General features: G+C 39.6%; 1 protein-coding gene across 6 annotated transcripts in view; it reads left to right on the top strand.

Annotated features, from left to right (window-relative positions):
* The window catches only part of HOOK3 (hook microtubule tethering protein 3), a 113,453-nt gene that overhangs the window by 69,385 nt on the left and 32,607 nt on the right, over positions 1 to 11,461 (top strand). For 4 of the 6 annotated variants that reach the window (XR_003005905.1, XM_024764961.1, XM_024764963.1 and 1 more), the window contains exons 16-20: positions 1,929 to 1,934; positions 3,913 to 3,947; positions 8,191 to 8,273; positions 9,359 to 9,459; positions 10,706 to 10,810. Coding sequence is in view for 5 of the 6 variants with exons in the window: in XM_024764961.1 (XP_024620729.1) it covers positions 1,929 to 1,934; positions 3,913 to 3,947; positions 8,191 to 8,273; positions 9,359 to 9,459; positions 10,706 to 10,810 (330 nt within the window). In the remaining variant the exon portion in view is untranslated. The remainder of the gene's footprint in view (positions 1 to 1,928; positions 1,935 to 3,912; positions 3,948 to 8,190; positions 8,274 to 9,358; positions 9,460 to 10,705; positions 10,811 to 11,461) is intronic. The other 2 variants (XM_024764962.1, XM_024764965.1) reach the window with 1 other exon arrangement.

Genomic DNA, 11,461 nt, shown 5'->3' with positions numbered 1-11,461 from the left:
CTCTCTCTCTCTCTCTCTCTCTCTCTCTCTCTCTCTCTCTGTCTCAAATATAAGCTCACTGCCCTATTTTAATATTCCCTTAGCACTCTGCCCCTCTGCCCTAGCCCTGCCTGCTTGGCGGGCACTCACCTAGAAAAGAGTAAGTGTGCCGAGGCGGGAACAGGGTCCTCCCCACCTCGCCATGCTCACCGCCCCACACAGTGAGCTGGGGCAGCTCATAGTAGTCAGGCTCTGATGCAGGCGTAAATCAGTCATGTTTTGCAAATCCCTTACATTTAATGAGCTGTATACACTAGAGCTGCTCCTGTAAAAGGGCTCAAAACCAGTGTGAAGAGGGGATAACAACTGAAGTTTAATCTTTGCTTCAGTCAGTTGATAACTTTTTTCCTTTTGCCAGAGTGACTCTGGCTTTTGAGTATAAACCTATTTTGTTGTTTTCATGGTTAGAGTCATTTGGGGCACTCAGCGTCAAAACTGTAGACACATCTAGTTCCGTCCAGCCTTAGTAACGTAAGAGGGTGTAAAAACAAAACAGCATATTACTTAAAACCTGAGAGTGTGAGGTATAAAAAGCTCACTGGTGACCTAATTTTATGAGTTTCTTATGCACCCATCAGGCTTATGTTGGCAGCGTGCTCTCTGAGATGATGGGCTGTAATTTATCCTCTGATGTGGTGGTGGTTCTTCTTAGATCCCCACATTGATTCCCAGTTCCTAAAATTCTCACCAACGTTTAAACCACATCATCCCCTTATTAAAATGGAACTAGTTTCAAATACCATGGTTTACTTTCAAGCATGCCTTTATCCAGAATGCTAAATCACAAGCAAAACCACCATTCGTGTATGAAAATACTAGTAAAACTAAGAGGGTCTTAGCAGTGAACCAAAGCGGGTAACATTTCTTAGTTCAGTGAAATCACTAGGTCCCTTAAACTGAGGTAAATGTAGACTTCGTTTTGGTCTTAAAAACTTTGAGGAGACTTTCTGTTGATTTGTTATGGTAGAGAGGGGAAGGGTGCGCAGATCCTAGGAAGTAAAAATGGCGAAACATCAGTATCCACTCAACCTTAGTGTTAGACTCTAATAACCATTATACTTGCTGTTCTTACTTATATTTAAACATAAAGAAAGGTATTTATTCTGTAAAACATTTTTTTACATAACCTGATTAGATATCACTGTGGCTGTCAAATCTAATTAAATATGCTGTGTGTCATTGCTTTAAGAGGCCATATTTCAGAAATGAGTTCCCAGGCCTAAAAGTGCTATTTGCATAAATTAGTCAATTTATTTGACTGCTCAGATGCTGAGATTTGTTGCTCTAAATTCTTGAAAATTCTCTCAGAGCTGTGTTCTCTGTAAAGATTCAGATAGAAACTTGCCTCATTCTGAAGGCGGGCTCAGCATAATGTGGAGAAAAGTGTGATCCACGACGTGTGGTTCTTCCCACGGCAGGTGTTCAATGTTGTTGTCTCCTCTCTTTTCACCCAACCTGCAGTATTGCTTCTCAGGAATATGTAATGCACAGAGCAGCCTGCCAAATGGAATTGATCCTCTCTAAAGAACAACGTAGTTTCTGCCCATTTCTGTTACCAAAAGCACAGTCCTTTCATGTGACCTTAAGTCACAGTAGCGTGGTTTGCACATTTTTATTATTATTTTTATGTCATTTATTTTTAGCATGGAAGCAGAAAAGCATTGTTATATCCAGGCATATGGATAATTTGAGCTAGCCACAGTGTATAAAACTCCAGAGAACAAGACAGGATGAGGAGACCATAGAAGAAAGAAAAATGTACATTTTTGAAAAAAAATGCGTGTCTTTTACTTCTGTTCATGAATTACTAAATCGTTCCTTCTATTGGCTGCTGTGTTTGCTTCATACTAATATGTCCTCTCTGTCTCTTGGCATGGTTTCTGCTCAAGGCTATTGTAAGTATGGCTTCCTATTCATTTCTATATATTGAAGAATGTTTTGATTTATACATTATCTGCCATCATAGTTGATGTGGTTGAAATTTTAAATTAACAGGAGTTTTATGCAAAAGGAATATACCAATATTACTTATAGGTTTATGCCCTTTACAATTAAGATACTTAAAGGGTATCAAAAACCTAACTGGTCAGGCTAAAAGGAACTCTGCTCCTTTTTTTTCCCATCCCGCTCCTACCCCCATTGTTATAACTAGTTTGTTTTTATAAAGTATTTTGAAACTAGCTTGCTGTCACAGTCTGGCCTCCTGATGCCACATTTTATGAGTAACAGTCTTCTACTGGAGAGGCTTCACTGGAGGTGAAGACTGTGCATAGACTCCGGGGTCTGGCAGGCCTGGGTTTTAATTTGGGATCTGCCTCTGGAAAGCCCCTGAATGTCTCCCCAGCCTCACCTCCCTCAACCATGAGATGGGACTGGTGTCACTCACGTTGTGAGGTTGACATGAGACAGTGCACGTGATAAATTTGAGTGAGTGCCTGGCATATTAACTGCTCATTACATAATCATTTTATTATATATTATCTGAGATTTTAAAATTAATTTTGCTTAGAGCCTAATCAAGACAGAAGTGCACAATTAAAGCTAAGGTGTTTTTAAAGTATTTTCATTTTACCCTCTGTACTGGAGAAGGAACGAGCAGTAATCAAAATTCAACAGGGTTGAGACTTCCCTGGTGGCACAGTGGTTGAGAGTCCACCTGCCAATGCAGGGGACACGGGTTCAAGCCCTGGTCCGGGAAGATCCCACAGGCCGCGGAGCTACTGAGCCTGCGCTCTAGAGCCCGCGAGCCACAACTACTGAAGCCCACACACCTAGAGCCCGTGCTCTGCAACAAGAGAAACCACCGCGATGAGAAGCCTGCGTGCAGCAACGAAGACCCAATGCAGCCAAAAATAAATAAATAAAATAAATAAATTTATTAAAAAATAAAAAGTCAACAGGGTTATCATCTTTCTCTATGTTTGGGGGAAGCAGTGGTAGAGGACATTGTGGTCCACTAACCTAGCTGTAGTTGACATACTCAGCAAAAAAGTGCATTTGAATATTCCAGAGCTGTGTCAGAATGGGCTCGAATAAGCGATGACAGTAATCACTATCAAGTCAGGGGACTGAAAATGGAAGAGCCCGGTGTGACGGGTATGTTCCCCTCCGTGCTGCTCTTGACTGATTGGACAGTTTGTTTCCTAAGTCCGTATTATTTGAGTTTGGCTGAATTAATTATGTAACTGTTTATCTCAACGTGAACTGTTGCACAGAATTCATTAGTAATGTGTACCCTACAAGCGTTGAGTTTAATTATGAAACCTGGTGGTCCTGTATGGAATGCTGTTATTCTTTGTTTATTTTAGGTCAGTTCTGATCTCCTGTTTCTCAGGAGACTCTTTTTTTAAATACCCAGTCAAAGCTGCATTCTCCAGCATATTAAATGCTGTGCATATCCCATCTTTAACGTTCCTATCCTGTCACATAAACTATTTGCAACCTGTGCATATCAGAAACTTCTGATTAATTCAGTAAGTGTTTACAGAAGTTGATCCCATGGTGCAAGGAAAATATAGCAGATAAAAAGTGTCTTAGGGACAGTCTATTAATATTAGAGTTCTACTTGCCTATTGCATCCAGGAATATTAGGTCTGTACGTAAGTGGCTTTTTAATTCATTTCCCTGACTATAAATAGAGAATTCAGACATACAGTTTATGGGTATTTTATACTGATCGTTTTTATCACTTATAGGCTGCTGTCTCCCTTATCAAAGAGAAGTAAACTCGGGTACATTGTGTATTTTCAGTTCATTGACCAGAGAACTTACTGAGGGCTCACTCAGTTATTTACTACTGTATTCTTAATTTTTTAATTAGTTTATTAGTTAAAATGTTAAGTAATAAACTATTTTTTTATTTTCCATTTTCAGTCAGTTCTTCTAAAAAAGAAGCTTGAAGAACATCTGTAAGTATAAAAGCTATTGAGGCTCACTGTTACATTGTCCAGTGAAACATCAGTGTTTTGTGTTGGGGTTACAGAGTATCTAGGCAGTGGCATGGGTGGCCCTGAAGGTATAGAAGATTATAAGGGACATTAATAGTATCTAAAGGGTCATCATCACCCCAGGTCCTCAAATCAAAACAATTACTATGTTAGAACTGTTTTCTCAAGTGAGATTCCAGGGTTTTATCTTCACGATAGTATTTAATGATCCCAGTTAGGAGTGTGGGACCCTCTGGATCAGCAGTCAGAAGTGTTTTCTATAAGGAACAGAGAATAGTTGCTTTCGGCTTTGCAGACAGTGGTCTGTGTCACAACCACTTAGCTCTGAGGTTCGAGAGTGGCCACAGGCAGTATGTAAACCAGAGCTGTGACTGTCCCAACCAAGCTTTCTATGCAGGAACGGGCCGCGGGCTGAATTTTCCAGCTCTAGCGTCTGGCCAGCTGAAGCTTCCTTTTTATGTAAATGTTTTAAAGTATTATTAAGCTTATCAGTAGCAGGTTTTCAAACATTTCCTTGAATTGCAAACATACCTGAACATGACTTTTTGATCTAAAAGATTAAAATTTTAAATATTACAGTTGTTTTCTCATGAAGAAGAAACCTTCTTCCATATCTGAGGTTGACAATGTTAGGAGTGTTTTGTAATTTTTCTTGCACCCAGTAACTGCTGTAACCCTTCCTATCACTTTCTGGCAAAACTCTGTCCTTGCAGACATTGAGTGTGGGTGCCCATGGATTGCCAGCCTGGTGGAGCGTTACAGGGTTAGACTGTGGTAAACAGACATCCTGGGTACCATAGTGGCCACTGGGAAGAATTCTGTAGTCCGGCAGTTTGCTGTGTGCTATCCTAATTTCTTTCTTTCTCTTTCCTCCTTCCTTCCTTTCTTTCTTTCTTTCCTTTCTTATATGGGAAAGTGAGACGCTCCTAGGGCAAGTCTATCACTGGGCAGGTTCTTAAAATACTAGAACAGCACCTGTCACCTTCCATCCACTGTGAGGTTACCTGCAGTGAGAATTTAGTGTTGAATTCTGTCCTTTTTTCATTTCCCATCCCTTAATTGCAGAAAATAGAATACCTGTGGTTTCATAAAACTACTGTCTGACCATTATTCTGTGTTCATTTACATGGTAAAAATCTTCATCAAAAAGAATTTATTAGTGAAGATGAGGCCTGTATTAGTTTCCTGTGGTTGCCATAAAAAATTACCGCAAACTGCAAGGCTAAAAACAACAGAAATTTATTCTCTAACAGTTCTTGAGGCTAGAAGTCTGAAATCAGGGTATCAGCAGGATTGGTTCTTTCTAGAAGTTCTAATGGAGAATCTGTTCCATGTACCCCTCTACTAGCTTCTGGTGGCTGCCAGCAACCCTTGGTGTTCCTTGGTGTATAGATGCAACCTCTCTCTCCATCTTCACATGGCCTTCTTATAAGGACACCAGTAATTGGATTAGGGCCCACCCTGATCCAGTATGACCTCATCTTAACTAAGTACATCTGCAAAGACCCTATTTCCAGATAGTGTCACATTCACAGGTTCTGGGATTTAGGACCTCACCATATCTTTTTCAGAGACACAGTTCAGCCTGCCACAGAGCCCACAGACATCTCAAAAGATGAATGACCGTGCAGATTTAACACCACAACAAGACAATTTTACACACAACAAATTGGTAAAATTTAAGAATCAGACATACCAAGTATTGCCAGAGATGTTGAGTGCTGGTAACTCTCATCCACTGCTGGTAGGGATATACATCAGTTTATTCAGTAAACTGCAACATGCATATATTCTGTGACCCATTGATTCTACCTTTCTGTGTATACCCTAGATTCCTAGAGATGCTGTGGTCCATGTTTACCAGGAGACATTTAGAAGAAAGTGTGGAAGAACATTGGGGTTTTGGGGTTTATTTTGGTCAGTTTCAAACATTTGTTTTTAAAAAGTGACTATAAGGTGGTTTATTTAGTTATTATTCATTTCCCTCCGATGACTTTTTGTTGTTGTCGTAGGCGGTGGTTGTGTGCATTGTAGGATATTCAGCAGTGTCTCTTTCCTCTCCCCACTAGAAGCCAGTAACACCCTCCTAAGTTGTGACAATCAAAATTATCTCTAGACAGCCCCAAGAGGGCAAAATTGTCCCCAGTTGAAAAGCTCTGTACTTCGAGGTCCTTACCAAATGTCTCGGTTTCAGTGAGAGCACAACTCTGACTAGTTGGAACTCTAATGTGTGGACTTTCGGGATTTTTCCCTCTCAGCGCCCCAGTAATTTTTCATTCTTCTGTAGTTGTCCCTTGACACACCTCATGGTGTCCATTCCTAGAAACGTGCAAGTTAGTATTAATCCAAACACTTAAGCGCACCCATATGCCAATTTATGGTGAGCTTTTCTTACATAGCTCTTTCATCTCTTACTCTGTGCTCCAAAAATTCTAGCTGCATCTGCCTCCCCATGTTCTTATCTCTTTGTCCTCAGCTCAGGGGGATGGGCACACCCTTCCTGTGATCTCCTCCTGACTGCAGACAGAAAGCCAGAGAGATCATAGCGGTTCCCACTGGGGTTCCCACTCTTGTTTTCTTTCTCTGAGAATCAGAATCTTGTACTGCCTACTGTCCACTTTCTGAAACAGTTGTTTTACATAGTTTGCCCAGCTTCCTACTTGTTACTAGCAGGAGAGCAAGTCCAGTAACAGTTATCTATCCCTTCATGGCCAGAAGTAGAAACAACATAGGAGCTCAAGAACACTGGGTAATGTCTGGACACACTTCTCTCCTCACAAGTTGTGTATTTAACAAGAAAGAACATTGTTTTTAATCACAGAAAAGCAGAAACAATACAAATATCACCAACTGTAGAATGATAAATAGATTGAGATACATTCAAACAATAGAACACTGTACAGCAATAAAAAGGTATAAACCAGGGCTAACACATGAACATAAATGAATCTCAAGAACAGAGTGTTAGGTAAAAAATGGAGGTCACAGAACAGTACATACAGTATGATTAATGTGTAAAGTAAAAATAGGGCAAAATTAAGCAATGTAGTGTTCAGGAATATACAGAGAGGCCCATCACAAAAATCATGAGAATGGTTAAAATTCTTGATTTTGGTTACCACTGGGAAAGAGATAGGAACACATGGGATTTTTAAGGTTCTGGGATAATTTTTATTTCTTAACCTTTTTCTTCACTGGGCTTTGTTTTTCTTATTTAAACTGTATATATTTATTTTGTATAACATATGTCTGCGCGCGTGTGTGTGTGTGTGTATACCCTCAACAAAGATTTATTAAAGTATTATGCATAGAAAAGACCAGAAAGAGACATAACAACGTACTCTATTTTTTTCTTCGTGTTTTTCTGTATCTTTCAATTTTTGCAGCCTTTTTTCTCTCTCATATTACAGAGTGCTGCACTAAATAGTATAGAGAATTACACATTATGTAAATACTAGGAAAAAACTTCTGTTCATTCATCCTTTTACTTTTATATTGGAATATACCTTACAATAAAGTATACAAATCCTGAGTTCCTAGGTCTACAGCTTGATGAATGTTTTCCTACATAGGCAGGTAGCCCAGATCAATATATAGCATGTTTCCAGCAACACCCCAGGATTCTTTATTCTCTCTTTTAATTAATTGATTACATCCCCAGACTAGCCACTGCTGATCTCTTATCACCCTTTGTTAGTTTTGCCACTTTCTGAACTTCATATAAAAAAAATCATATAGTATTATCCTTTTGTGTCTGACTTTATTCAACATTATTCTATGATATTTCTCCTCATGGGCGCATGTACCATTAATTTATTCTTTTTTATTGGCGGGTACTGTTCTTTCTATTCTTATTTTAGGAGCTTCAATTTTTTTGCAACAAGAGTTTTACATTATAAAACCTCAGCAAAGTTTTAAATTTAATTTTTACAATATCCTTATTCCTAGAAACAATAAAGATCACTAAGTTATTTCTAACCTCTTGTGCAGGTTTATATAAAAGAATGACTACTATTTCAAACTTTGTCTCTATTTTTTAGTCATTTAGAAAATATGTTTATGTTGGATTAGTCTTTTCATCTTTGTTTCATAGCACTTGTGTGCTATGCTAGTGTATCCCATAAAGAAAGAATTTATATCTTTCATTTCAAGTGAAAAAATGCAAAACAGTAGTAGGTAAGAGTGTTAACATCTTTTGTTACAGAGAGAAGCTGCATGAGGCCAATAATGAGCTGCAGAAGAAGAGAGCCATCATCGAGGACCTTGAGCCGAGATTTAACAACAGCTGTGAGTTTTCCCAATTAGCATAGTTTTCAGTCGGTTAGCGCTAGTGATGAGTTTAAATAAAATTTGTTTTTTTTAGAAATAGGCCCTATTATATTTTCTAGCAATTAAGGAATTTGCCCTGTTCACAGAAAGAGTATACACACACACACACACACATAATCATCTTTACAGTATTTCTTAAATTTCTAATTTAGTTGTGAGTTTTTCCTTAACTATGGACGCTAATGCATATTTTATGAAATTTTTTTCACAGTGTCATTAAGTCAGCCTGACTTTTCCTTTGGTTGATATTTACACCCGTTTGTAGCTTGACTTTATTAATTCTTCTCTGTGGATGTGGGAGCAGGACACAGACTTTTACTTTTTTAGTATTGTGGTGAAATACACATAATATAAAAATGACCATTTTAACCATTTTTAAGTATTGGGTTGGCCAAAAAGTTCGTTCGGGTTTTTCTGTGAGTTGGGATGAAAATCCCTAACGAATTTTTTGGCCAGTCCATTGTATATAGTTCAGTGACATGTTAAGTACATTCACACTGTTGTACAGCCACTGTCCATCTCCCGAACGTTTTCATCTTCCCAAACTGAAGCTCTCTACCTGTTAACCACTCCCCTCCTCCCCTCTTCCCAGCCCCTGGTAGCCTCTGTTCTGCTTTCTGTCCCTATGCACTTGACTCTTCTAGGTAGTTCATGTAAGTGGAATCATACAATATTTGTCCTTTTGTGTCCGGCTTCTTTCACTTCACATAATGGCTTTCCTTTTCACTTAGTATAATGTCTCCATATTGTAGCGTGTATCAGAATGGAGGCTGAATAATCAACTGTTTGTGTAAATAGACCACATTTTGTTTATCCCTTCAGCCATCCATGAATACTTTTTAATCTGTGCACTTCCGTAGTGTAGTTTTTGTTTATTTCTAAGAAGAGCTTTTTGTTTAAAAAAATTGTGAATTTAAAAAAATAAAATTATATATAAGTATAGACAAAACAGTCTCTCGAAGCTGTTTACTATTTTGTCAGTTGAAATATTTTCAAGTTGTTAGGTCTAAAAATTTTTTAATTTTTTACTGTCTCACCGATAGCCTTAAAAATTGAAGAATTACAAGAAGCTTTACGGAAGAAAGAAGAGGAAATGAAGCAAATGGAAGAAAGATATAAAAAATACTTAGAGAAAGCCAAAAGTGTAAGTGTGAGTCTGTGGGCCTCTCACTGCACTTTCTCATTGTGTTTCGCTGATGTTTCAAAATACAGTACCTGAACGGTGACCCCTCACACAGAAGGACACGAGGAGTCTTTCGACAAAAAGAGCAAGAGGCCGTGATCAAAACAGGTCGCCCCAGCCCCAGGTTACTTACTCGTTACCAAGAGGGAATCACCTTTCTATGTAGGAAATGAGTGGCAGCCCCACCTTGCCTAATTATCAAAATCGGCTGTGCCCGGCGGGAGGGCCCGCCTCTGTCTCCAGATGAGCCTTGCTGTCGGCAGTGCTCAGGGCTTCTGGCCTAGCTCCAGTTCCCAGGAAAAAGGAGGTTACTGGAGCAAGTTAAGTAACACCTTCAGGAAGGCATCAGATAAATCCAGACTTTGGGATGAGAATCCACATTATGAAAGCAGAAATAGGCACTGGATCATCATGGAACACCAGAAGCTGTTCTCCTGTAAAGGAGCCCAAAGGGACCTCCCTGCCAAATGCAGCGATCCTGGATTGGGGACACCTGTGGAAATGTGGATTTGGGCTGAATCGTGATGACTTATAGAGAGGTTCACTTTCTTACAGATGTTGTGGGAGGATGTCCTTAGTCTAAGGAGATGCGTGTTGAAGTGCTTGAGGGTCACGTGACATGAGAGAAAGGTGGCAGTGCTGCAGTTGGTCAATCCGGGTTAAAGGAAATGGGTTTTTATTGTTCTACTCTTTCAAGTTTTCTGTGGGGTTGATCATTTTTGATAGTAAAACTGCTGAGCCAAAAAGCAAAGACCCTTCCCAGAAGCCCTCTGGTGGGCCAGCTAGAATTGTGTCACCAGGCTGTGTGTAAACCCAGCGTCTGGCAAAGGAGAAGGACCACAGAGGCAGCCTTGTGGACCACTGGGACCCGCTCCATCCTCACACATCTGGTCAGAGGCAGAGGCCCCTGAACCAAGTCAGAGGAACGGAAAAGGGAAGCTTGCTGTCAGTAGTGTCTGCTGTAGGGTGATTAATTTCAAGCCAGAATTACTTCTTATCACTGACTCTTTCACATAATTTTAAATTTTTATATAATTAAAAATTGTAACAACTGGATATCATTTTATACATTCAGATTTTAAAGTGTCCATGTAAGATAACTTTTGAGTCTCATAAGGTTTATCTTTTTTTTTAATGACTGCTTCCTTAGATATTACACTCCTTGGGTTTGAGACTTTTAAAGTTTTTCTTTTATTACTTTTTGCAGGTTATCCGTACTTTAGATCCTAAACAAAATCAAGGAGCAGCACCAGAAATACAAGCTCTTAAAAATCAGCTCCACGAACGGGATCGGCAATTCCATTCATTGGAGGTAGTTTACTGTAATATGATAAGACATTTGATTTTTTAATTTTCGATTCTAGAAGCCTTGCTATGCACAGTGGTCCCTCAACATCCACGAGTCACAGTTACCAAAATCCATGGATGCGCAAGTCCCTCGTAGAAAGTAGTGAATGTGGTTATTTGCATAAAATCTAAGCCCATCATCCATGTGCTTTAAACCATCTCTAGATTACTTATAATACCTAATGCAATGTAAATGCTATGTAAATAGTTGCCTATGGGGACTTCCCTGGTGGCGCAGTGGTTAAGAATCCGCCTGCCAATTCAGGGGACATGGGTTCGAGCCCTGGTCCGGGAAGATTCCCACATGTTGCAGAGCAACTAAGCCTGTGCACCACAACTACTGAACCTGCGCTCTAGAGCCCGCACGCCTAGAGCCCGTGCTGCACAACAAGAGGAGCCACCGCAATGAGAAGCCAACGCTCCGCAATGAAGAGTAGCCCCGGCTCACCGCAACTAGAGAAAGCCCACGCATAGCAACGAAAACCCAACGCAACCAAAAATAATTAATTAATTAATTAAAAAAAAAAAGATATCCATACTTTAAAAAAAAAACAGTTGCCTATGCATGGCAAATCCAAGTTTTGGTTTTTGGAACTTCCTGGTTGTTTTGTTTGTT

The sequence above is a fragment of the Neophocaena asiaeorientalis genome, unplaced genomic scaffold, assembly GCF_003031525.2.
Source record: "Neophocaena asiaeorientalis asiaeorientalis breed wild unplaced genomic scaffold, Neophocaena_asiaeorientalis_V1.1 scaffold14, whole genome shotgun sequence".
NCBI lineage: Eukaryota > Metazoa > Chordata > Mammalia > Artiodactyla > Phocoenidae > Neophocaena > Neophocaena asiaeorientalis.
The sequence above is the reverse complement of the archived record's forward strand: the minus strand, read 5'-3'. Positions and strand labels throughout refer to the sequence as shown.